This window comes from Neopelma chrysocephalum, unplaced genomic scaffold (genome assembly GCF_003984885.1).
Source record: "Neopelma chrysocephalum unplaced genomic scaffold, ASM398488v2 Primary Assembly neopelma1_94, whole genome shotgun sequence".
Lineage (NCBI taxonomy): Eukaryota > Metazoa > Chordata > Aves > Passeriformes > Pipridae > Neopelma > Neopelma chrysocephalum.
In genome coordinates this window covers 2,559,636-2,584,801 of record NW_020897756.1, presented here as the reverse complement: position 1 = coordinate 2,584,801, position 25,166 = coordinate 2,559,636, and the positions used below count along the sequence as shown (strand labels likewise).

Here is a 25,166-nt window from a genome sequence, read left to right as displayed (position 1 = left end):
ATCCTGATTGCTCAATCAGCTATTTCCAAAATAAAAAGATTTAATACAGTCTAGTAGCAGAAGCTCTCATTTAGCAGCCAGGCAATTGTAAGTGCCAATTATTCCACTTGTGAGCAACAGTTTTGTTTTACTCCAAAGTGCCATCACTTATCCTAACAGGCTTCTGTTCTACTTTGTCATCTCTTCTGCAGTGACAGGTCCACCAGGAGGAATCCAAAATTCTCTGTGTGCAGACAGATTACAAGTGGCCTGTAATTTATATTTATGGGCATTCTCCTCATTTGCCCTTGAGAAGAGAGCGGGGACAGAAACAGAGTTGGGCTGCTCCTTTAAAGGCTCAGAAGTGCAAAAAAAGTCAGCTGTGACTATTTTTGCTATGCTGGCGCCCAGCTCTGAAGTCACCACACAGAGCTTTTTTTGTACTGGTTTAATCTACAAACAATGCAACAGCTGGAACAAAACTGGTTGAGATGCTAAACCTGATTACACAATACAGCTCATGGCTCTCACAGACCTGTTAGTAGTCAGGAGTCTGTTAATTCATTAGGAGAGGGCTTGTTTTTCCAAAATATTAATGACAAAGTTTAATTACACAAGTCTTCATGAAAACCAGGACTGGAAGATGTCAGGCACGATGTAGCTTGGGGGCCAATGAGGAGATGGAAGGGATTGCTACAGACTTTCCCAAACAGCTCTGTAGTGCAGGATTTTCAGGAAGAACATGGGGCAGGTGAGGTTAGTGGTGTAAGATCATCTCAAAGCTCAGTCAGGGATTAGAGTAGTGTCCATAAATCCCTACATGCTGTTTAGTCTTTAAAAAAAAAATCCACTGCTCTAACTGGAGGGCTAAAGAGAAGGTCAAACACATGCAATCTTGGGTATCAATGCCAAGTGATGTTGCAAGACAAATTTTTATTCTTCAGCTCACACCTGGTGTGCAAGGCCAGAGTAGTTCAGGGCTGGTGCAAAGGCCAAAAGAAGACATCACATAGATTATCCAATTAATGAGAACTGTTGAATCCAACAAGTGAAAGAACAGGAATTCAATTCAGACTTGCAGGTGAGTTGAAAACCACAAAGAATTCACCGAAGTAAACCAAGACAGACACACAAACAGATGAACTACAGCAGCTGTGTTTTACCTCACAGCTCTTACAACACAGCTGACATTCAGGACTATATGTTTTAACCAGGCTGGTCTAAGCAGCCAAGCTTTTGTACAATGGCCATTTTCTGACATGGACATCACTTGGCTGTGGCTGCTGACTCAACTCCTGCTCAGGTTTTGGCCCAAAAATGCTGATACAGCTCAGCCTGACCTACTCTGGCAGCAGCACCACTGGACTAAAGCAAGAGCTGCAGATACACAGGAGGGGAGAAGGTGAGACCTGCTTTCCCTGTAGCTGTGCAAAATCAACTGTTGAGCAGTTTCTGATAAGACTGAAACTCTTCAGAATTAACTGGAACAACCCACAAGAATGGTAGAAACCAAACTTCCATGATGGAACCTGTAAGTACACCACCTTACCCAAAAAGCTTTCAGCATCTGCACTGCTGAGGCTCCCAGGCTTTCCACTGTGATGCTTGCACCATGATGGAGGAGGAAGGATGAGCATTCTCACCATCAGCTGGGAAACTGGCTTTCTCACAAGCACGGCAGTTAGGGAGTTTGGGAATGAACCAATTAATTAGAAAATTAACAAGTTCCACCATCCCACTGAGAAGGGACTGATTCCTTGTTTGAATTTTTTACCTGATGAACCCACATAATAAAGTTGGCTTCACAGTGTACATCCTCCTGGAACTGTGAGAGATCCAAATGAACCAGGACACCTGACTCAATACTACTGTCAGAAAAAGTACTCATATGGGATTAAATGATATTCATAGATCCCCAGCCAGCAACTAAGAGGCAGCTTCTTGACCTTTACAAAGACTAGATTTTTTTGCCATCTGCTTTGTTAGCAATGAGGTGATGCTAACCCATTACAGAACTGCACAGACCACACAAGCAGAATTCACAGGAATGCCTTAAAGAAGCAATTCCTTGGTCCTACTTATTGATTTGCTCCCCTGGCTCTTTTTTTCTTCCAGCTAACACATTATTGCAGCTGGAAAAACCCTTGCAAAAAGCCACCCTCCAAAAAGCTTTTTCCACCACAAGTGCTGGTATTTTGTAAAGCCCAATGGACCTGGCAGCTCTGTGCTTGTTCCAAACTCTTCCTGGCCTGCAAACATCCGGAAGCCTCACGCCTGTTTCACGCTGGCCAAGATGGTGTAGGAAGCACAGAGTGAATGAACTCAAACTCTTGCAGGAGGGATATGGTTAGAAGGGCTGCTCCCAGGAGGTGTCCTTCCTCTCCTGTTAGTCAAAGGAAATACTGCAGCTAAATACAGCTGTTACCTTTATCTGCTTTTACCCTTCTTATGCACGAGCTGGAGGGAGGCCAGGATTCTGAAATATTTGACCAAAACAAGGGTATCAGGGATCAGCTGCAGGGATGTATATATTGCAGCCTCATATCCCCCTTCCGCTGTGAGCCATGCAGGGATTTCCTTCCACTGTGCCAGCCCTGCTGTTTTCAAACGGCGACATTGTCCAAGCTTTACCTTGGCCGAGAAAAACAACTTTCATCAGCAAAGCTGTATTTACTTGTTGCCTAAAGAGGATATCCTTCCAGTTCCATTATATATTGCTCACCTGCTATGGACTTTGCAAGAATTCCAGGCTCCTGTTCACTCAAGGGCTTACACACACTCTCAATGCAAGAGATTCTGCTTTTATTTTGTGTGTTGGAAAATCAGCAATGAGACTCTTCAAAAAGATGAGTACAGAGACAAGGGAGTGAAGAGCACTCAGGATTAGTGCCATTCCACTGTTTCTTAGTTACAATGATACATCTCCCACGCTTCCCTAGGTGACCCAGGCAGGAATAACTGAGAAATATAAAATTTGGTCAGCAGCCTCCTGTCACAGCTTCATCCATGCACAGGCTGCCCAGTGTGTTACTGTTGAACCACCAGTGTATAATGGTTGAACAGGCTTGGACCTCCTTGGCAGTGCCTTCCCTGTAGTGTATGTTGTACTACACACAAAAGTAACATGTTGGTATCTACTTCCACTTCTAACGGAGTCCATCATCTCAGAAGGAACCTTCTCTAAAAGAACAAAACAGGGCAAAGGGATAAGTACATCAGTGCCACAAAAACAACAGCAATTCACACAGCAGAAGCTTTCTTAGGTCTCAGCCAATCTGTTTGCTGAAACACTGAGGTCTCAACCGTATGTTGCATTCAGTCACTTCCTATGCTCAGGCTCCACGATATGGTGGGACTGTGTATGTTCACAAGGACGTCTCACACACCATAAGCCACAACATTCAATTCAAGTTGCCAGAGACACTGCAAGTTCACACAGATGGACAAAATCCCATAATTTAAAAAAACTAAACAACCCTTGAACAACTAGTGAATTAATAATTGGCTTGCCAGACATTATGCAGAAAGAGTCGAGGGTCCTGAAACTTCTCACTCTAAAAATTTAAAAGAATATGAAAGAAATACCAGAATATTGTTTATTTTAAAAGGCCCCCAGTGGGGGTTGCCCTATTATTTTTTTGTAGGACAACAGTAAAGTTCTCTTCATACACAGCTAGCGCAGAGGATTTAGTGGGAAGATCCTCATTTTTACAAGAGACACATTTTAATAGCTCACCAGCCCAGGCACTAGCAGCCCTGGGGCTGATGGAGTAAGCTATGCAGATGGAAACAATTATTTAGGAGGGGAAGGACTCCTGCATGCATGGAGAAACATCTCACTGAAACTGAAGCCTCCCACCAACACATTCCAGACTCTTGGAGTAATCTACTTTGGGGAATATGCTTTAAACTACATCAGCTTTTGTATTTCTTTCTCCAATCTTAATTGCAATCCCAAAACATACTCCCCTGCAAACTGACCCAGCACTCTTACCAAACAGCAACAAATACCAGAAAATATTATGAACATCTGAATCTCAAAACAGTTTAGAGACCCAACTTTTCAAGCAACAGGTTCTGACTTCAGACAAGCTTTTCACTACGCAACACACCTGGAAGAACTTACCCACAGATTAGCAATGTTGTGGTGGATGACTTACACCTAAAGTCCATAACATAAAATCATGAATAAATCTTACACATCATATTTGATATGTAGTATATAAAATTAAAATGCCTTATGTAATTCAAAATCGTGTGTCTTAGAAAGGAGCAGAATTTCAGAAAGCACTATTTGATTAGAAATATCTAATTAAGGATAGCCCTTTCAAGCCAGCTACATAAGTAATGTTTCATATAATATGTTGCAGGAGAAAAATAACTCCAGCAGGTTTCAATTAAGCCTCATTGCCATATGGATTTTGCATCTGCAGCAAGAAGGCTCAAACACCATGTCACAACTAAGATATTTTTATGTCTCCAACTGAAAGCACTTAAACTGCTTGGAATAGAAGCATGTGGGTCATAACATCCCCAATAAAGCAAAGCTTTTGCTGAGTCTAAAAGACACATGAAGCCAGAACATACCATATTCTTGGTCATGCATTGTAGTTACTAACTTTCAAAGGATTTAAAAAGCTAAGTGTGTAGAGCATGTATACTTCAGTGCCTTCCTTACCCAGAAAAACAGAAGACCCCAGTGCAAGTCACACAGTGATTTTTAAGGAGGCGCTAAAGGAGTGGGGTGTCTTTTTCTCCCTGCAGCCCCAGAAGGGCACTGCTCCCTAAGCAGTTTACATGTGCCATCACAAGCACATTTGAAGGGCTCCTCAGGTTACCACCTCAGCCAACCTCCTGCTTAAAGCAGGATCAAACACCAACTAGGCCAGGATTCTGAGGGCTTTGACCAGTTGGGTCTTGTGAAGGGCTGAGGTGCCACCACCTCTGTGGGTCCCCATTTTAACACTCCCCTGTACTCCCATGGAGTGGTATTTTCCTTAAGGCAAGCTGGATGCTCACCCATTTCAATATATAAAGCTTTGACAAGTAACAACCTTCTATCCAACTAATGAAAGATGCTATGAACTGGAAAACAACAGTTATGGGGTTTTCCCTTCACTATTAAAAACATTCTCAAAAAATATGTCTTGATTAACCCAAGAGCTCCACTGCTGCTGCTGTGCCCTCTTGGGGCACAAGGGACCTTGAGCTGAACCGTCAGTGTTATTTTTCTTCACACAGTTTGGACCCAAGAACCCCAATTCCTCTTTACTGAAAACAGATGTCAGCCAAGTTAAATCATCCCGTGACTCGTCCAGCAGAAGGATGTAAACAGCCACAGCTCACCCAGCTGTTACTCAGAGAGGCCCTGCTGACAAGTCAGGGATCCCAGCATGCTTCAAGACCTTCAAAATACTTTGACATACTGATTAGTGTTTATCACTTAAATCCATCAAAACACATTAGGTCACTTGAGTTTGCACTAGATTAGAGTTTGGGTCTTCTACCAACTTCCCCCAGGAGCTCAGAGGAGAAAGAAACTATTATCTACGTTTTTATACATACAATGCTTCCCAACAGTCTTAATGTTTAACAAACCCCACCCCTGCACCATGCCTGCAAAGTAAATGCTTTACAAATAAGAAGGAGGGGGGAAAAAAGAGAGATTTAGTGATGTGCAAAAGGTCATAAGACACGTATGTGTACCATACGCCTACCATGTTCAGCACACAGAAATGCAGGCTTCCACCTCCCAGGAGGCTTAACCTCAGCCAAAAGGAACTACCAAACTACAGCTCTCACTAATGCTGTGCTCCAAAGTGTTCAATTCAGGTTTTTGTATCCAACTTTTTCAGCTAAGAAAACTACTTACTTGCTACAGTATGGAAGGACCCTGGGGCAGAAGCTGTGCGATGTGTATGAGAAATGATGCTTTGCACCAGGTGAACAAGAGACCTTCAGGTGAATTAAATCCAAAGCTATTTGCAATCATTGTAAACAACCACACTGGCAGGAGCTCTACTACAACATCCAAGGCTGTAAGCTCTCTTGCTGATGCCCAGGAAACAGCTTTTGCACACAGAGCAAAGGGAAATTAAAGCACAAACTCACCGACATTCAAACACTTCCAGACTACAAAGGCAGCTGGGAGGTCATGCTACATTCATGCTGTGACTCCAAATGCTCAGCAAAGATAGGCACAGGGAAAGGCATTACAGCCAGATTCAGGGAAAGGAAATTTTTTAACAAAGGTGGATCACAACACAGTCTCCAGGGCTCAAACAGAGACCCGTCAACTGTAGATCTGGGTCCATTCTCCAGGCCAGGTTCACACATCACCAACCTCTTGCAAGAAGCACAGACCCGCAGCAGAGCCAAAATGTTCTTTCCATACAACTTCTAGCCAAATCCTCAAACAAAATTTTATTCTTAACAGCCAAATATTTATTTGTGCATTATTTCTCATAGCTCAGAGACAGGAAAACCAGGTATAAATCACTAGTGTCATCAGCATAGCTGTGGTACTGGGCAGCTCACAGGAACCAGGAGCCCTCAAAGTAAGTTCCTCAAGCAGGTTTTGCAAGCTGGCACCAACTTCCCTGCTATTACAGTGACATTACCAGTGACAGCCAGCCCAGCCAGGCTAAAGCTATTCTGAGTGTATTTACACTGACTAAAAACTACACAGAGCATGTACTTTGCTACCCCTGGGCTTTAGAACATCAGCATGTAATTCGAGAAGCAATATTCTCCTAGACCTTTGGGTTATTTATTTACTCACCTTAGTTCATCTACTTCTTTGCAGTGATGATCCCACTATAACGTTTTTAACTTAAATTATGGCAACTGCCTCGAGATAACAAGGTGTCATTTTGAACTGAGATTGTAACAGAGTGTCCAACATACTCAAATAGCCTAAACAAGTGAAATCCAATAGAGACAGGAGGTATCCCCAGAGATTTAGCTGCAAGACTGGAAGCATCCCCAGAGATGCAGCTGCAAGATTAAACCTTTCCTGCCAACACTTTTTTTAAGTGCACATAGACTAGGGAGAAAATGAAAAGAAAAAACCCTTGAGACTACCAGAAAACGTTCTCCTCGCTGGCTCAGTGAGGACAGCCTTGAGGTGTCAGAAGGGGAACTAGGGCTGAGACAATAACCCCACTCCCCAGCAGGGCAGAAGCCAAATTCTTCAGGAAAAGCGACAACTCAGGACCTAAAGCACTGGAAATCCCGCAGCTCCGGGGCACGGCCGGAGCCCCCCCAACATCCGCCACGCACCAGCCTACCTGGAGGGGTCAGCGCTGCGGACGAGGGCGGCCGAAGGACTAGAGGAGAAGAGAGCAAGGGGCTCTCCCGACCCCAGTACCGCTGCCCCGGAGCCGCCCAGGGATGGGCGCGGAGCTCAGCGGAGGCGAGACCAAGCGAGGAGACCCTTCCCTTCCCTCCGCCCCGGCCACTGGGAGGGCTCCGGGAGGGCGGGACCGGGGCGGACCCCAGCCGGGACCGCTGCCCGAACTCGCCCCGCGGCGCCTCCGCAACCAGCGGCATCTGCGTCCGGTCCCGCAGCATCCACAGGGAGCACCCCCATGGAGCACCCACCCGGCCCGCTCGGCGCTGGCAGAAGGGGCAGTAAGTGGGGAAACCCCACTGGAGAAGATCCTCAAACCCCCTCCGGGAAGAGTGGGATGTCCTTGGCAAAAGGCTTTTTTTGTGTGTATTTTTTTGTTTGTTGGTTGGTTGGTTTGGTTCGTTTGGGGTTTTTTTGGGGGGGTTGGGTTTTTTTGGGTTTTGGTTTGTTTGGGTTTTTTTTTTTCAAATAAAGGAGCTGCGAAAATAAAGATGTGGGCAAACAGTTTTTATTTAAGAGCGTACAGCTTTGGGCAAACATTTGGACACGTTCAGGGGATGGGGAGGGAAAGGCAAATACAAACAGGATGGGTTTCATGGTTACTAGGGGCTGGTGTTACACAGCGTTCCCATGCAAGGCTCTGCAGGCACACGGCCTGCACGTGGGGAGCAGAGACAAACGTTTTTCACAATTGGCTCTGTGCTCTTTGGGATGTGACTTCCTAATTCAGGTCCTCTTTAAAGAAAAAAAAAAAAAAGAGTGTGTTGAATGTGTGCACCGATGCCAGGAGCACACAGCTGTTCTGATCACAGCCCAACACCTGGATAAACCTTTAGGCCACAAAATGATGGCTCATCACAGTCCTACCACCCTCCTTGTGGCTCCAACAACTGGTGAAATTAAGCTGCGAGTGCCCCTTTAGGCTGTAATCTAACCTTCCATCAGCCTGCCAGCTGTGCCAAAAAGCAGAGCCTGCACGGAAATAAGGGACATGCATGCTTGGGATCTGCTGAGGGCTTAATTATTTCTTATTACTTGGAGGTAGGCTTGCTTAATTTATTAGACCTGAGTCTTGAAAAGTTGTTTCCTACTTTGCAAACTGACAAGCTGAAGATCAGAAGAGTGCTAATTGGACTACAAGTGTAATAATCCTTGGGCTGTACTGCATTTAAATCCCAGTAAAAATCACTACAGAGAAAGATTGCCTTGATCTTTTTTGTTTGAAACCGAAGATTAGTAGTGTGAGCAGAGAGTATCACTGGTGCCGTTCTTGGTCCTTAAAAAAAGGGACTCACTCCTCTGAAGTGGAAGGGGAGTAGAATACACACCCAGGAGGTGGACAAGAAACTGGTTGTTGTCATTTATCTCATAAATGTCAGTACTCTAAAAGTAGCTGTTGTGACCTCAGTGAGTGCTGATTTAGTCTTGAGTGGGTTTCCTCAGAGAATTCCCTTCCCTCTGTCATGCTGCAGTCGTTCTCACTGATGCCAAGCAGGATGGATGCTAAAAGCCATGGGACCATCTGCTTTATTTTCACCCTCTGGTGGTTCTCTGAGCTCTGCTCAGCTCCAGTTTCCTCCCCAAGACTGAAGCCAACAGTGCTCTGCTCTCCAGCCTCAGGGAGTCCAAGATTTTCACAGCTTTTTCACACAGCAAAGCAAACAGCTGAGCCATGTAGGTAATCAGATAGGACGGCAGCAGTAGAATCCTCAGGATATTAAATATCTGGAGCAACAGGCAGACAAAGTTCCAGGTGAGAGAAGAAAACATGGTGCACAACAGCTGATGAAGAAAAGGAAGAACTGAATCATCATGGCAATGATGCTTTCAGAAGAGGTTCTATTTTCAGTGGAATAGACATGATTTTGAAAACACAAGTGCTTGTTCCCTTCCCTCATCCACCCTGCACAACCTGCAAGCCTTTCAGCAGGGCATTATGTCCCGCAAGAGACCAGCTCAAGCTGCTGTGTTCAAGTCAATGCTGGTACATGTGAAGAGCTCTAGGAGAATCAAATGGTACCTTTGACAAGTCTAAGCTCGTTCTTAGCATTGTTAGCCTTTGAAAAATTAATTAAAAGGAAATAAAAAAAATTATTACTACATTGACTTGGTACGGCCTTGGTGGTGTTAATAATGTTAAAAATGCTTTCACTCAGGGTATTGTTGATTCCATGCTAGAGCTCAGCATCAGGGTGTGTTAGTCAAACAACTGCAGCAGTTTAAGATGATTCCAGTCCTTAGCCAGTCTAGCCTAAGCAAGGTTACCACTCCAGCAAAACTAATGGAAGGAAACATGAGTGAGTACCTCAGTTGCTGCAATTCAAAAATCCCAGCAACGTGACTGAACAGACAGGACTGTGTATAGTGAGCGTGGAGACACAGAGCAGCTTTCCCTTGTGAGCCCCTTCTACAAAGGAACAGACAGTCAGGGCACAGGGAAAGAGAAGACACACAAGACATCAAGCTCCTCCACTGTGTCAAATATATCTTTTGGGATTTGTGTAAAGCCTAAGAAGATTTGGACTGTTGTGTTTGCAAAGAGATTTCTCACTTCAGCTCTTATTGAGCAAGTGAAATACAGCCTATTTTTAGTCATATGCTCCACTGTGAGAAGTCTGAAGCAGATTTTAAAAACACATAATATCAGTCATAAATACCACAAGAGTTTCTATGCACATTTGAGCTAAACTTCTTATCTTAGAGAAATAAGTAGCATTTTTTGCTGTTTTAAATGCAATTCTCAAGGACTTTTAAACTATGCATACATACCTTGAAATATATATACACACACATATTCATGATAGTAATTCTGCACAATTTTGTGTTACCTTTACCTTGTCTACATCAGGAGCCATTCCAAGTGGGGAAGACAGAATATAGAACCTCCTGTTAGTCATTAAGCAGACAGAAACCAATCTTGCAGCTTTTTCTTCCCAAGAGACCGAGGAGTCAGGCAGAAGTGAAAAAAAGTCAGAGCTGAGGCACAAAAGCAGTAGATATGCAAAGAGACCACCTGGTCACACTACTCACCATCATGATGTTACAGAAATTGCTCTTTTCAACATGGGAATATCTTATCTTCTGGCTCCGGGACCAGCTGTTTGAGGTCACAGCAAGAAGACTTTGCTTTTGGCTTTTTGGATTTGAGCTCAGATAAGCAGGCTTGGGCCTCAGCCTCCCCACAGAGTCACTGGGTTGGGACTCCTCTTGTGTCTCTGTACTGGAAGCATCACTCTGGTTGTCCTCCTCTGTTAGCTCATCTTCAAATATAGAGTCAGAATCAGGCTCATCAAAAGATTTTTTCTTTATCTTTTCTGTGCTGGGCATCTGTGCTAGAAATAGGTTTAAAAAGAATATGCAAAACAGCTGTATGTGACTTTTTCTCCCTGGCTGCAAGCCTTGCACATTCCACCTATGAGCTGGGCAAGGTTCCTCTGAACATTTTTCAGCTGAAATAAAGGATTTCCAAACCCAACTAGACAATAAAAGGTTTATACAAGTGTTTGATTTCAACTAATTAACTCTTAATCAGCAACTATATTAAAGGAAGAGCTGAAACATCCATGACTTTTTATTTGTGCCTGCTGTAATCTAGCATAAAAAAGTGGATATGACTGAATTAGGAAGTTACTTGAAAGGGCACTGTTGTCTTTCTCTCTTATGAGTAACTGGGAAATGCTTTAATGTTGTAATTCTGTAAATATGCTGGTATGTATAAAGTTAGCAATGTGTCTAGTCTTACTGATTAAAATGCAATTTAGAGCATTTGTGGAAATTGTTGGAGGCCTGGTGCTAACAACAGTCATTACAGGGCCAGAAATTGTGAAAGTAAATGTAGCAAGAATAACCTGAAAATCTCATTCAAAGCATCAATAGATTCCAGAGTTACTCTGTCCAGGCAAAAACCTGAGCACTCAACTGAAGTGTGTGCAGAGCTACCCTTTGCCTATGCAAAATAGATTTTTTTTTTATCGCTGATATTGAACTTACAATTCATTCCTTATCCTGGATTACTTATGGTCCAGCATTAGAGCAAAGTAGCAAGGCTTTATCCTCATGAGTACATCGACAAGCTTATTATTAGTCTAAACCAAAAGCCTGTTATCATTTACTGACATGTTAGAAGTAAGAATCAGTGATGGATTGGGGAAAAAAAAAGAGCAAAATACACAAATAAATGAAAATGCATGACTTGCTCCCTTCAAAATTTTCTGTCAGCCTCAGCATTGACAAAAGGACCCTTTACCAGCTCCCCCACTAACACCCTGCACACCTCCCAAAAGTAGAGGTGCAAGAGAACTATAATGTCAGAATTTAAAGTGCACAAAACTAGAGGGTTAGCTTTGCTTTCTGGGAGATTTCTTAAATAGAAATCTACAAAAACTACTTGTCTTTTGCCCTTCTTAAATCAAATTACCTCTGAGAAAAAGGGAGAGACTAAGGAATAGAAGGGTAAGGCAGCAGCTGGTCTTCCTATAAGCATTGTTAACAGAAAAGCATAATAATTTGTGTTTGCTTTTCCATATACTACCACCAGTACTAAGAAACCTTTCAGTTTCTTTCTGTGACAAGTGTCATTAACCTAAAAATAGCTAGCAGAGTGTTTTAAAGGTGAAGCTAATAGATAAATGCTTTATGCAGAAGCATTTTATGTGATCAACAGCCGAACTTACCTTCATTAAGTAGAAGCTGTAGCCAGATGATCATGATGATCAACAGCATTACAAATGGCAAACAGAACCAGAAGAAAAGCAGAGGAAAGGTCAGCTCATTCACCAGAGGAACCAGGGGATACCTCATAGCTTGCTTCAGGTTACACTAAATTCAGAACAGCTTGTCTGCTCCAGTTTCTAACCACCCTTTAATAACTCATTGCAGCACTATTAACGACAAGAAAATGAGTGATATATCAGCATGGTTAGCAAAGGCAACAGTCCTGTGCTAGGGAGGGGGCAGTGGGGATTAAATACAGCATAAGAAGAACTGAGAAAACATCTGATTTGATTGGCCTTCCTTCAGCTGCTATTTAAAGGAAGCTTTCAAGGCTTATGTTAAAAGAGTAGTTAAAGATCTGGTCATGTTTGTGGATATAGGGGAGATAACCAAGCAATTCAGCCAGACTCAGTAGCCAAGGTTGCTTTTGAGAACACAATAAAACAGAGCCAACCCTCCACAGATGGGTAGAGGATGAAGAGGTAAAAATTACTTCTCCCAGGCTCCTGTTTGACATAGAGCACAAATATGTCCTGTATTAATATAACTCTATTTTTAGCCTACTCTGTATGCCTCCACCTATTAGTTAATCCTTTAGGAAAATAAACCTTTGTATTTTAATTGCTTATCTCCCTTACATCCGAAAAAAGCAACTAGTGTGTTTCAGAGGACATATGTCTACAAATGTATTGCTTAAGAGTAAAGGAGTTCAGTAGAGATCAAAGCAGGAACCAGATAAGTGACTTGATAACTTGATATTCATCACACTGTATGTTTCTCCTTCAATAAAATAAAACCATTATCTACTGCTTACCTCACAGAGAGTTGTTTGGCTAAATTAATTGTTTGTGTAGCTCTCAGTGGAAGAGAGCAGTGATGTAAGTGCACATTACAAATGATCGCATGCATTAATGTTCTTACTTGTGTGCATGTGTTTGTTTTTATGCAGTAACAGCTCCTTGAAATGAGCCTTTTAATCCCAAGATCTAAATGAACTCCGCAAATTCTTATTAATTCACGTTAATAACACCCCTGCATGATAAAAGAAAGCTATTATCCCTGCTTTGTGCATTGGGCAAACAAGTGAGAAAAGCCATTAATGCCCTGAGCTTCAAGGATGCTCAATATTTGAATCCTCATTTCGCACAGTAGGGGTGGCAGGTTGGGGGCATCTTTGAAAACCAGGCTGTCAGTGATTTGTCTACAGATGCAGTGCCAAAATGGGTGGAAAGGACCTGAATCCTGAAGCTGTGATGTGTTTCATTTCAGTGGTAAAGTGTTTCTCTTACTCACGTCACCAGGACCCCTTGGGGTCCACACAGGCTCTCACCGAGCTGAGCCAGCCTGGGACCCCTTGTCTTTGTGGCAGGATTAATCCCATCCTGTGAGCCCATCTCCCTGGGGAATGGGGGAGTGAGAATAAGGGGGAAATGCCTTCACCATTTCCCATATCTCTGGAGAGGCTGGTGGGACAGGAGCGGGTCCCTCAGCAGGGAGATGCCTGGGCTGTGTCAGTGACCTCCCGGGTGGGTGGCACAGCCCAGAGCCATGGGGTTTCACCTCCATGCAGACACTGGGGAGGTTTCACAGTCCAGGTTTAAAGGATGGCAGTCCCTGTGTGAAAGTGAGATGGGGTACAGCCCACCCTGTGGGATGGTGGTGTTGTCCACAAAATTGGATTCTTTACCAGGTGTGCAACAAGACAACCATTACACATTTGAGAGAGACACTGAGTATTTATTTCAGAGCTGTGCAAGCCTGGGTGCTCGGTGTGTTCCACAAATCCAGCACACCCCACTGGACTTTCTGTGGCATTATTCATAATTAATTTATTATTATTTATTTATTTATAATTTTTATTTATTTGTTTATAATTAATTTTAATTCAGAGTTAGTAACTTTCCGAGTACAGACTCTCTATTATGACTGGTTAATAATTTCCATACGAGTTATGTAACCCCAGCTAACTTCTCCACATGCTCAGGGGCAACTGTTCCATTGCTCTGCCACCCTCAATGGAAAGAAGTTCTTCCTCACGTTGAGGTGAAACTTCTAGTTTATGGCCATTGCTCCTCGTCCTTTTGCTGGGCACCACTGAACAGAGTCTGGCACCATCCTCTTGGCACCTGCCTTGGAGATATTTATGTGCATTAATAAGATCCCCTCTCAGTCTTTTCCAGACTAAACAGACTCAGCTCCTGCAGTCTTTCCACATTAGCGAGATGCTCCAGACCCCTCATCATCTTTGTGGCCTGTCCTGGACCCACAGCAACCTTCCAGTATCTGAAGGGGGCCCACAGGGAAGCTGGAGAAGGACTGTTCATCAGGAACTGTAGTGACAGGACAAGGAGTAATGGGTACAAACTGAAAGAGGGGAAATTTGGGTTAGATATTAGGAAGAAATTATTTACTGTGAGGGTGGTAAGGCACTGGTACAGGTTTAGATTAAATACTCACAAAATCACAGAATATTCTGGGTTGGAAGGGACCCACAAGGATCATCAAGAACACCCCATCCCTGGAAGTGTCCAAGGCCAGGTTGGATAGGGCTTGGAGCAACCTGGGCTAGTGGAAGGTGTCCCCGCTCATGGCAGGGGGTGGGCCAGGATGATCTTTAAAGTCCTTTCCAACTCCTTAACATTCTATGATTCTGTGCTGGCTGCTGCCTGTCCCACTGCTCAGGTCTCCTTCCTTGCTGATTAGGCTCGAAAGCACACAAAGATCTCACACCAAGGAACGCCCTGATTTAAGATAATAAGGTAATTCTGACACATTTCGTAGCGGCGGCGGTCCCGGAACCCCCGCGCGCTGCCGCGTTCCCGGCCGGACGCGGGGCCCGCCATGGCGGCGCCCACACGGGTGTTCGCGTTCCGGGACGCGCGCTGGGCCCCGGACCCGGTGCTGGCTCCGAGCGCGGCCGTGCGGAGCCCTCAGCCTGTGCCGCTGGTCATCGACAACGGCTCCTTCCAGACGCGGGCGGGATGGGGCTGCCCGGATCCCGCCGTGCCCGCCGAGCCGCTGCTGCGGTTCCGCTCGCTGGCGGCGCGGAGCCGCGGGGCCCGCGGCGGGGCCGGCGCCGAGACCCAGGTGGGCAACGACCTGGGCAGCCCCGAGCCCCTGCGGTGGCTGCTGCGCTCGCCCTTCGACCGCAACGTGCCCGTCCAGCTGGAGCTGCAGGAGCTGCTCTTAGACCACGTCTTCCAGCGCCTCGGCGTCTCCTCGCAGGTAACACCGGGCCGGGGCTGGAGCCGCCCGGGAATCGTGGAATGCTTTGGGTTGGAAGGGACCTTAAAGCTCATCTCATTCCACCCCCTGCCACAGGCAGGGACACCTTCCACTTGACCAGGTTGCTCCAAGCCCCGTCCAACCTGGCCTTGAACACTTCCAGGGATGGGGCAGTCACAGCTTCTCTGGGCAACCTGTGCCAGGGCCTCCCCACCCTCATAGGCAAGAATTTTTTTTTTCCTGATATCTAATCTAACCCTACTCTCTTTCAATTTGAAGCCATTTCCCCTTGCCGTGTCACTCCAGGTTTCTGTAAATAGTCTTGCCTCGTCTTTCCTGTAAGTTCCTTCAGGGCCGGCCCCGGGGAGGGGGGATCTGAGTGGAGGGAGAGGTTCCACCTTAACATGGGGAAGAACTTCTTTACTGAGCAGTGACCGAGCACTGAACAGATTGACCAGAGAGGCTGTGGAGTTTCCCTCATTGGAAATATTCCAGAACCATCTGGACACAATCCTGTGCCATGTGCTCTAGGATGACTCTGCTTGAGCAGGGAGGTTGGACCAGATAACCCACTGTGGTCCCTTCCAAGCTGAACCATTCCGGGATTCTGGGAGGTTGTGGCTGGTCCATAGTGGGAATTTGGAGGTTTAGAATTTCCTCTGGCTCTCCTGGGATATGTTGTCCCCCTCCTCACAGATAGTCACAGCCTGGGTAGACAGTGAGGTGAACCTGGCTGGGCAAGGTATGCCCCAGGGGGGTCTTTGAAGCTCTGCTGTGCTGTTAATTTCTTCATGGTTTTGTGGTGAAGCAAAAGGGGAGGATTCAGCTGCAGGGTGAAAGGCTTGGACTGCAGTGTCCTGTCAGGTTATGTCCGAGAACTTGCATCCAGGATCAGCTTTTGAGAAGGACATAAACATTATTGGTGTTGTGTAGGGCTCTTATTATTAGTGCTTATTGACCACCTGTACTTCCAGCTGCGTTGAGAGTTGTTCCTCAGGCCATGGAGCCTTTTGCCTGCGTGACAACACAAGAGTGAAAACGTTACCCAGTGTTGAACTAAACTTCCAGTGGTTTTCTCTCGCACTTCACCTTCTCATTGCATAGATTTTGGTTACTTAGATTTTTAATAATTTGTATATGCTTTTAAAAGTCCATTCTCCTCCACCATTAGGAATTTATTCTTTGATTGAATTAACATTAACATCTTTTTTCCCCCTTAAGCACTAGATATAATTTAGCTTACGTGATTTTACGTGATTAATAGCCTGCACATAAAGTGCTTTCTCATGGCTGTTTTGAAGGAGTTCTTGCTGGTGTTCAAAAGAAGAAGCAAGGATGACTGGGTTTTCCCTTCATACCTTTTTTATTATTCTTTTCCCTTGTCTCTTCCAGGGTTGCGTTGATCACCCAATTGTTCTGACAGAAGCAGTGTGCAACCCTCTATATTCAAGGCAAATGATGTCCGAGCTCCTCTTCGAGTGCTATCAAGTGCCAAAAGTGTCCTATGGCGTGGACAGCCTGTACAGTTTTTACCACAACAGGAGGCAGAAGTGGCCCTGCAGTGGTTTGGTGATATCCTCAGGGTATCAGTGTACACACATTTTGCCAGTCTTAGAAGGCAGGTGAGTTCTTGGTGTCTTAAGTGCAGCTTCTCTTTGTCAGGCATTGACTTTTCAAGTGGTGCAACTATCCATTTTTCCATCACTGAGTATTCCAGCCCTGCAGTATTAACTCCTACCAGGTCTTAATTTACACTGATGACTTAAAACCAGGTCTGCAGATTTTACTAGGTTCTGTTGAATTTTGAGTTGAAGAAGCAGTACTGTCTTTGTATTTTTAGTTGCTACTCATGCCTAAATTTGTACTTTCAAAAGTAGAAGGGGATATCTGCCCCAAGTGAAATCAGGCATTAAAAAATATAGGTTTTAAAGCAGCTTTGGGACAAAATAAAGTGCTCTGTGAGAGTTTTGCAGTTCTTGAGGCTTTTATCATTCTGGTTATTCAGCTACATTGCTCTACTTTCTCTTTTTTCTTTTTCTTCTTTTTTTTTGAATCACTACTGCAGGCAATGGCTTTATTAGATCTGATAAATGCTTCATGTTTTCAAGGGTTACACCTGGCCAACTGTAAAATGTTGCAAAGGTTAAAGAACTACTTTTAGCTCTGCTAACCATCACCTCCCTTGTTAAAACAGAATTATTTAATATTTGGGGTTTTTTTAAAGCAGAACTGAGCCTTTCAGAAAATATCTGCAGTAAACACAGCAGTGATTGTGCTGTCTGAGAAAAGCAGGTGTGTTAGGTTCTGTGGTAACTGAAGCTTGAAATATTTATCTGTGAATATTCATCTGTCTACTTGTCCTTATGAGAAATTAAATAATACCGAAGTAGGCAGGAGGTGTGTTTTATGTGGATTTCTCGTGGATTTCTCCAGTCTGAGCTGTGTCTCTTTGCATTTTGAGGCTGGATGCCAAGAACTGCAAGCGCATCAACCTGGGGGGGTGCCAGGCTGCCGTGTACCTGCAGCGGCTCCTGCAGCTCAAATATCCCGGGCATTTCGCAGCCATCACGCTCAGCCGGATGGAGGAAATCCTGCACGAGCACAGCTACATTGCAGAGGACTACACTGAAGGTAAAATCAGAGTAATTTACTGCCAGGTAGCGTTCATCCATGCTTAGTTTGTCCTCTATATCCCTTGTTTTCAAGTTGGCTGGGATTCTACCAGAGATATTCTACCGCTGTATTGCTATCTTTGTAGCTGTCTTTCTGGTAACCTGCCTCATGCTTCACAATGGTTTCAAATTTAAAATTAAGAAATAAAATTGAACTACTACCAAAAATAATCTGTATTAATTCGAATTTATCTGTGAATAAAAATTGGGATTGTTTCAGAGGACAATAATTTAAAATGAGCTTATTATTTACTTTATACTTCTAAAACCCCTTTAAATTGGTTAGGATTTCTGCATCTAGCTGCATTTCTTATCGGCATTAAGGTTTCCAAAATTGCAGAGGACATTTGTCATGACTTTTTGTGAATTCCATAAGTTTTACAATTTCCTCGGTGTCATCTGAAGTAGTGGTTGAAGAGAAGTGTGTTCTTAACTTTGTCACTTGTGAAGGAGCCTGCGGGAGTCCTTAAAAATGTGTGAGAGCTCCTCTTGGAAGGAGAGAAGAGACTTTAGTGTGCACTTCCACTTGTTAGTGCTTCGTGTTTCCTGGAGATCAGAGCATGAAGAAGCACCTGCACTGAGTATGTGACCAGAGGGTAGTGCTCAGAGGGGGTAGCCAAGCATGGGGGCAGCTGCCAAGAGGTGACAAAATTCTAGGCTGGACTATTTCTGCCTTCTTTCCTCACCTTTCATCCTCTACATGGAGTGTGTACAACATATGAATCATTGTCTTCAGCTGACAAAACAGTTATCTTGCTTTCAAATCACACAGAGCTCCAGAAGTGGCGGTGCCCAGAGTACTATGAGAACAATGTGCACAAGATGCAGCTGCCTTTCTCCAACAAGCTGCTGGGGAGCACTCTGACATCCGAGGAAAAGCAGGAGAAAAGGCAGCAGCAGTTGCGGCGGCTCCAGGAACTCAATGCACGTCGTCGAGAAGAGAAGCTGCAGCTTGACCAGGAGAGGCTGGACAGGTTGCTGTATGTACAGGTAACCAAGGCAAAGTTTTCATGTGATATTTTGGGAGGAGGGCAGGCTGCCTTTGGAGCTGTATCAGAAGGTCACATGTCATTGTAAAGAACCTATGACTGTCCTGGGTGTTTTCTGATAGGAGCTTGCCAAGGTTACTTGTGAGATAACAGGGAGAGACTGCTGATGCAGAGGGTGCTTTCAGGTTCTGAACAGCACTTTGTTTGGGAAGTATTTTGAATGCTGCCAAAATGTGTACATCATAATATCTAGTAATGAAGGCAGAGTGTCTGTGCACGCACAGTTGACAGATGGTTGTGATTACCCTGTCTTGGTCATCACATCTCATCTGTCTGCAGGAACTTTTGGAAGATGGTCAAATGGATCAATTCCACAAAGCTTTGGTGGAGCTGAACATGGACTCTGCAGAAGAACTTCAGTCTTACATCAACAAATTGAGTGTGTCTGTTGAACAAACAAAGCAGAAAATCCTACAGTCAGAAGTCAATATTGAAGTAGATGTTGTGGACAGCAAGCCAGAGGTATGATGTTTTGACCACGTTAATCCCTGTCTTATCTCTGAAAGAATTAAATTTCTGTGCTTGAAAATGTGTCCCTTCAGACTTCTAGTGGTGAACTAAGCTTTTAACACGCTGCAAGTCATGGTCAAGTTGGCAACTGCTTCTCTCTTTTCAGAGGGAATATCCTGAGACAACCATCCTTAATTATTAGTAGCCTTCTATTAATGATATAGAAGAACCCGTCAAGCTTTTTCTTAAAAACAGTATTTGTTTTCCTTTCTGTTCTTCCCTTTCAGGTGCAGAGAACTTTATGGTAAACAACCAACCTTTTGCTTTCATGCTGGCTTTTTTTGGTGCAATTAAGCAGTCTGTTCTGTTTTGTTTACTTAATGAAAGGTTAATTGCTACACTTGGTTGTTGGAGTTGTCTTGAAGATGAGAAGCTTGTTTGCCTGCTTTGCCAGACTAACACAGGCCTAGCACACAGCAGCTCTTTCTAAGAGGTGGTCTAAGGTGTTTTTGCATGTGCTTATAATTGCCTTTCAAGTCACATAAAACAGAGCTTTTTTAGTTATGGCAGCCTTTGCTCAGGAAAAAAGGCAGAGAGAAAAACAGAAAGCTGAAGCATAGAGGAGAGATCCATATTTCCAGAGAAGCTGTGGCTGCCCCATCCCTGGAAGTGTTCAAGGCCAGGTTGGACGGGGCTTGGAACAACCTGGTCTAGTGGAAGGTGTCCCTGCCTGTGGTAGGGGGTGGAACGAGATGAGCTTTGAGGTCTGTTCCAAACCAAACCATTTTGGGATTCTGTGATTATCAGTAGTTTGTGTAACAATCAAAATGATTGTGTTTGAGCAAAATTCAGGGAGATGATGGACTTACCATTGTGGTAAAACATCTTTCTGCCTTCTGTCAAGAGAAATTGTTCTAGAAAGAAGATAATTGAAAGACTATCAGTTTCTTGTAATTTTGCTCAGTGGTTATGCCTAAGTTCCAGCATGAATCCCACACTGCTCCTCTTTACTAGGTGTAACCACAGACCTTGGAATGAATCCACAAGTCTTTTTGTTTGGTCTTGGCCTTGTGAGAGCACCTACAATTATCACCAAATCCATTTTTTAGACAGGCCATCCTTCTGGCATGTAAAGGAGTCTAAAAGCTAATTATGTTGTCCCAGGGTCTGTGCCAAGTCTCCAGCAGAATTCAGTGTTTCTTTCTGTCTTTTTTTTTTTTTTTAAGATGTAAAAAGAAATGGATTTAACAAAGCATAAGTGGTGGAGAGAACTTGAGGTGACTGCATTTGTTTGCTGTAACAATGAACTCTGCTCAAACTTCAGTTTGAGTAATTGCTTCTATTTAAGTGAATATAAAATAGATACTTAAGAATGTTTAAAGGATCTAGTTTTAGCTTTCTAGTCATTGCAGCAAATGTTTCAAGTTTAAAATAACCAAAATAAATATTTAGCAACAAAATCCTAAAGGTAATATTGTAACACAAAAAATAAGGAAAATAATTAAGATTCTGTTGCTAGCTCACAACAGGAGTCCTGTAGGATTTTGAGTGATGCTTTTCATTAGGAAAGTGCTTCACATTTGTGTAAAATATAAAGGGGTTTTGGTGCATCCCATGAGCAAATGGTAGGTGGTTGAAACTGTCAGAAATTGTGTGGTGGCTTTGTAGCTAGCAAATATTTGTTTTCCAGTCCCACACAAACAAAATAGGGAATTTAATGGTAATTATAGTGCAGTTAGAGGTGCTGGGAGAGCACCAAGTTTTCACCAGTATAAAAAGCTATTTTACCAGGTTTTAATATTTTATGTTCAGGACATGGCTGCCTGGGATCCTGGCAGACTGAGGCCTTGATTGAGCTAGCATTGTGACAAATTTATTGGAAGCGTTTGATTTTTGTGCTTTGAGTGAATGTCTGTCTTAACTTCTATTTTCTGGGCATATTTGTTTTCAGGCATGTTAAAAAGTTGAGATTTGAGGAAATTGGCACTGAGTTTTCCAAATGTGACACGTGAATTGCAGTCACATGTGTGCCCAGCACACCTGACCTAACCTACCATAATACACCTTCTCTGTTTCCAGACTCCTGATTTGGATCCATTGGGCAGTGAACAGTCACTGGAGGATATGGAAAGTATTAATGAATTTGAACCTTTATTTGCTGAGGAACAGCCTGAAATTGAGAAGCCTGTTGCTGCAGTACAGGTTTGATTTCTATGTCTATACCTTGTGCCAGAGGTTTCTGCATCCCAGTTGTCCAGCAGGTTTGCTAATATTTTTCCCAGTGCAAACATTGTTTGCCTGCTCTTGGAAGAGATTCTTAAACTACCTGAACAGGACATTGAGAGGAGAAGTCCTTGCAGTCTTAGCTGGTGGTTTAGACCATGAATATACCCACTTGGTTCACTCTGCAGGCAATGTCTGTTGTAGCACTGCCATGTTATTAGGAAAAAAAAAGTCCTGCTCAAGGACCTGAAATCTCATCCCAGTGGACACAGCTTCCACTGTGAGGTAGAGCCTTAGTGGCACAATGGAGAGTAAATTATAGGAAAAGTCCAGCTTCCTTGGTCTTCTGGAACCTTTTACAGCATTTTCTTTCTCTGTGAGAGCATTACCATCTGCTTTTTGTACAGAATTGTGTGGAAACTTTTCTTATTCCAGAATATTACTGTTCTTTAACATAATTACCCACTACTTCTCAATCTCATCTTTTCAAAGCCCGTGTTTAACCTGGCAGAGTACCACCAGCTTTTCCTTGGCACTGAAAGAATCAGGGCTCCAGAGATTGTCTTCCAGCCCTCCCTAATAGGAGAAGATCAGGCTGGTATAGCAGAAACCATGCAATATGTCCTTGAGAGGTAAGTTTACCAACCTGCTTACTTCAGATATCGGCTTTTGAAATACTCTTTATTTAGCAATAATTTGAGAAAATGTGTTGGAATAGTTCTTTTTGGCAGAGTGGAGCATTGCAGAATAGACATGTCTTCATGTTCTGAAAGTCATGGGTAACTCTGCTTGTCTTAAGTCAGTGGATCTATAAATTTTTTTGATCAATTACCCCATCAGTGAAAAATTTTTGAGCACACACCTCTAATAGATATGTATTTATAAATTACATACAGGTACTACTGAACTGATATATTGTGAACATTTTAAAACATACACAAAAATAAAAATTAAAAAGGATGAGATAAAGGTGAAATAGACACAATTTAAATTTATTTATTAATGGTACAAAAAATACCTTCTTCCTGCACCCCACTGGATTGTCTTGCACAGATCCCGCTTTGGAGATCCCTGGTCCTACTTGTTACAGAGGGAAACAACAAACCCTTGTAAATATCCATCCCATGCAACAGTGAGCTGGCAGTCTCTGGTTTTGGGAGACCAAAATCAGGGGTAACATTTTAAAGTTATGATATGCACACACTTGCTGGACGTTTCCAGACAAATTAGCACTGGCAAGATTTCGCCCCTGAACTGTATGAACACGGGAGATTGCATTTTCTGAAAGGTAAGAATTCCAACCCTAGAAAGAAGGTAGAAATTCTATTGTTGATTTATAGAGTACAGTCCACTGAATGCTTTCAGGGTTTTCTTCTGCCACCCCCTGAATTTCCAGAAAACAAACACAGTTTTTCATGCTAAGAAAATGAAGGAAGTTTCTCTGTGAATCCTGAGGCAAGGTATTAGTACTCCTCAGAGCTGTTACAGTTCACAGGGGAGACGTCCTTGAGAAAGGCTGAAGTTGTTTTTGTTCCTCGTAGGTACTCAAAGGAGCAACAAGCTGTTCTTGTCCAGAATGTTTTTCTCACTGGTGGAAATATGATGTACCCTGGACTGAAAGCCAGAGTCCAGAAGGAACTCCTGGAAATGAGGCCGTTCCAGTCATCTTTTCAGGTGTGTGTGTTGACATTATGTTTGTGTGATCAACCTGTTCATTTGGGTTCAGAAGTAATTGGGGTTGGGTGAGGTGCAGAGCAGGTATCCTTAGAGCATGGGAATGGAGTGTTTTATGACAAGACACTGCAGACAGCTGTTTTGACCTGAGAAGATGCAGGTTAAGCAAAGATACAGTTGCTCTTTCTGAAGTCAGTAGAAAGAGTAGGGAAGATACCTTGGAACAGGAAAATCTGCTTCTGCTAAAGGCCGAGCACACAGAAGCATGTTTGGCTGGAAATTTTCATATTGATTTCTTAGGAATTGATTCCAAGGTGAAAATGCACTTCAAACCCTTTCCTAACTTTATTCTTCCCCAGAGACACTGAGTAATCAGCTCAGACTTCTGAAGCTTAGTGGTTTGTCTTTACCACTGCAGTCAGGGTAAAAAGGCCTTTATCTCTGCAATCAGGGTAAAAAGGCCTTTCTCTCCTGTGCTGAATTGACACTGCTGTTCTATTTTCCTTCCATCAGGTTCACCTTGCTTCCAGCCCTGTTTTGGATGCCTGGTATGGGGCTAGGGACTGGGCAGTGGAATACATGAACCGTGAGGAAGGCTGGATTACCAAGAAGGACTATGAAGAAAAAGGGGGAGAATATCTCAAGGAGCACTGTGCTTCCAATGTCTACGTCCCCATTCGCCTTCCCAAGCAGGCCCCACGGGCAGCAGAGGCGGCGGCACCCAGCAGAACACTGGCCTCGGGCACAGGGGAGCAGGGATAGCCCTGCTGGGTCCTTGGCACTGACCAAGTGTGCAGGAGGGCACACCTCGTCCCTGGTGCTCGGGAGCACTGGGACTCCATCCAGGCCCTTGGAGGAGGAGGACAGGCCACGCTGGGTGTCACCTGGCACGGTTGGAGCACTCGCAGCGCTCGGTGCTGCTCACACACAGCAGCACAGGGAGAGGAAACACCATCTACGGTCTCGTAGTAAGACTCAGGGGGGTTTGAGAGTGTATGTTTTACAGTTTTTTGAAATTTTATTAAATGTCCTGGTTTTATACTGGTTTTATTTCGTGATCCCGCAGCGGGGCTGTATGGACCAAGGCAGCCCAGCAGGGGTCCCCCTCGCTCATGGCAGCGATCCTCTGTCGGGACATGTCGGGCAGGACGAGGGGCTGAGCTTGGCCTTCTGTCTTCTCTATGGCCTGTTCGATCTCCTTCGTGCTACACGCGTTCTGCTAAAGCACCACCCAGCAGGTGGTTTCATTGATGTCAGTGATGATATCGATGACGTGGTTGAAGCTGGATAACTGGTCACATAAAGACACAACCTTCCATAAAGCACAGTCCAGAGGGACTGCCAGGTCTTGTGCAGCCCTGGAGTGGTTTTACAGCAGTAGTGCTGAGCAGGGCAGCTCTTTGATGGGACTTTTTGATCAAAAGTTGATTAAGCAATAAAGCAAACTTTTTGCTTTACCACTAACTTATGTGTTTCAGCGATTTGACTCTTCAGAGACTACAGCATTGGCTGTCCCTTGCTTACAAACACAGGTTTGCAGGCAGTCCCCTGTCCTGGTGTACAATGTATTCCAGCTTAAATTTGACTGAGGATTCAGTCGTTCCACTGAACAACTTGCAGTTGCATTCCCAAAAAATAGTCAATACATAATGTTGAACTGAAACCTAAGGAGACTCCATCACTTTGGCAAAAGCTGGAAAAGGTAAGACTATAGGGAAAATATCCAGATCGTATCACTGGTATAAAGAAGGTGTAGAGGTGGTGATTTACTGTCCTTAAGGGCCGCAGAGCATCAAGATAAGTTGTCACCTGGCAGATTCAAAGCAAAGG

The 25,166-nt window shown here is 44.0% G+C and overlaps 3 protein-coding genes across 5 annotated transcripts in view; 1 reads left to right on the top strand and 2 right to left on the bottom strand.

Annotated features, from left to right (window-relative positions):
- The window catches only part of ARHGAP40 (Rho GTPase activating protein 40), a 38,035-nt gene extending 30,691 nt beyond the window's left edge, over nt 1–7,344 (bottom strand). The window contains exon 1 of the mRNA XM_027693947.1: nt 7,269–7,344. The gene's annotated coding sequence lies outside the window, so the exon portion shown is untranslated. The remainder of the gene's footprint in view (nt 1–7,268) is intronic.
- Nucleotides 7,345–7,822: 478 nt separating this feature from the next.
- ADIG (adipogenin) lies at nt 7,823–12,285 on the bottom strand. Of its 3 annotated transcripts, none has more exons than XM_027693917.1 (3): nt 12,004–12,285; nt 10,361–10,662; nt 7,823–9,055 (listed from the first exon to the last, which is right to left on the bottom strand). In XM_027693917.1, the coding sequence occupies exons 1-3, from the start codon at nt 12,128–12,130 to the stop codon at nt 8,864–8,866; spliced, it is 621 nt and encodes a 206-aa protein (XP_027549718.1). In that variant the 5' UTR covers nt 12,131–12,285; the 3' UTR covers nt 7,823–8,863. The 3 variants fall into 3 exon arrangements, with proteins under 3 accessions (XP_027549718.1, XP_027549717.1, XP_027549719.1); XM_027693916.1 differs by having other exon boundaries at nt 7,823–9,112; nt 12,004–12,264; XM_027693918.1 differs by having other exon boundaries at nt 7,823–9,112; nt 10,361–10,590; nt 12,004–12,256.
- A 2,584-nt stretch (nt 12,286–14,869) lies between these two features.
- Nucleotides 14,870–24,800, top strand: ACTR5 (ARP5 actin related protein 5 homolog). The gene is made up of 9 exons (XM_027693915.1): nt 14,870–15,268; nt 16,661–16,890; nt 17,730–17,899; nt 18,713–18,930; nt 19,269–19,451; nt 21,519–21,641; nt 22,155–22,294; nt 23,204–23,336; nt 23,850–24,800. Exons 1-9 carry the CDS (start codon nt 14,885–14,887, stop codon nt 24,096–24,098), a joined length of 1,830 nt encoding a protein of 609 aa, XP_027549716.1. The 5' UTR covers nt 14,870–14,884; the 3' UTR covers nt 24,099–24,800.
- The last annotated feature ends 366 nt before the right edge of the window (nt 24,801–25,166 follow it).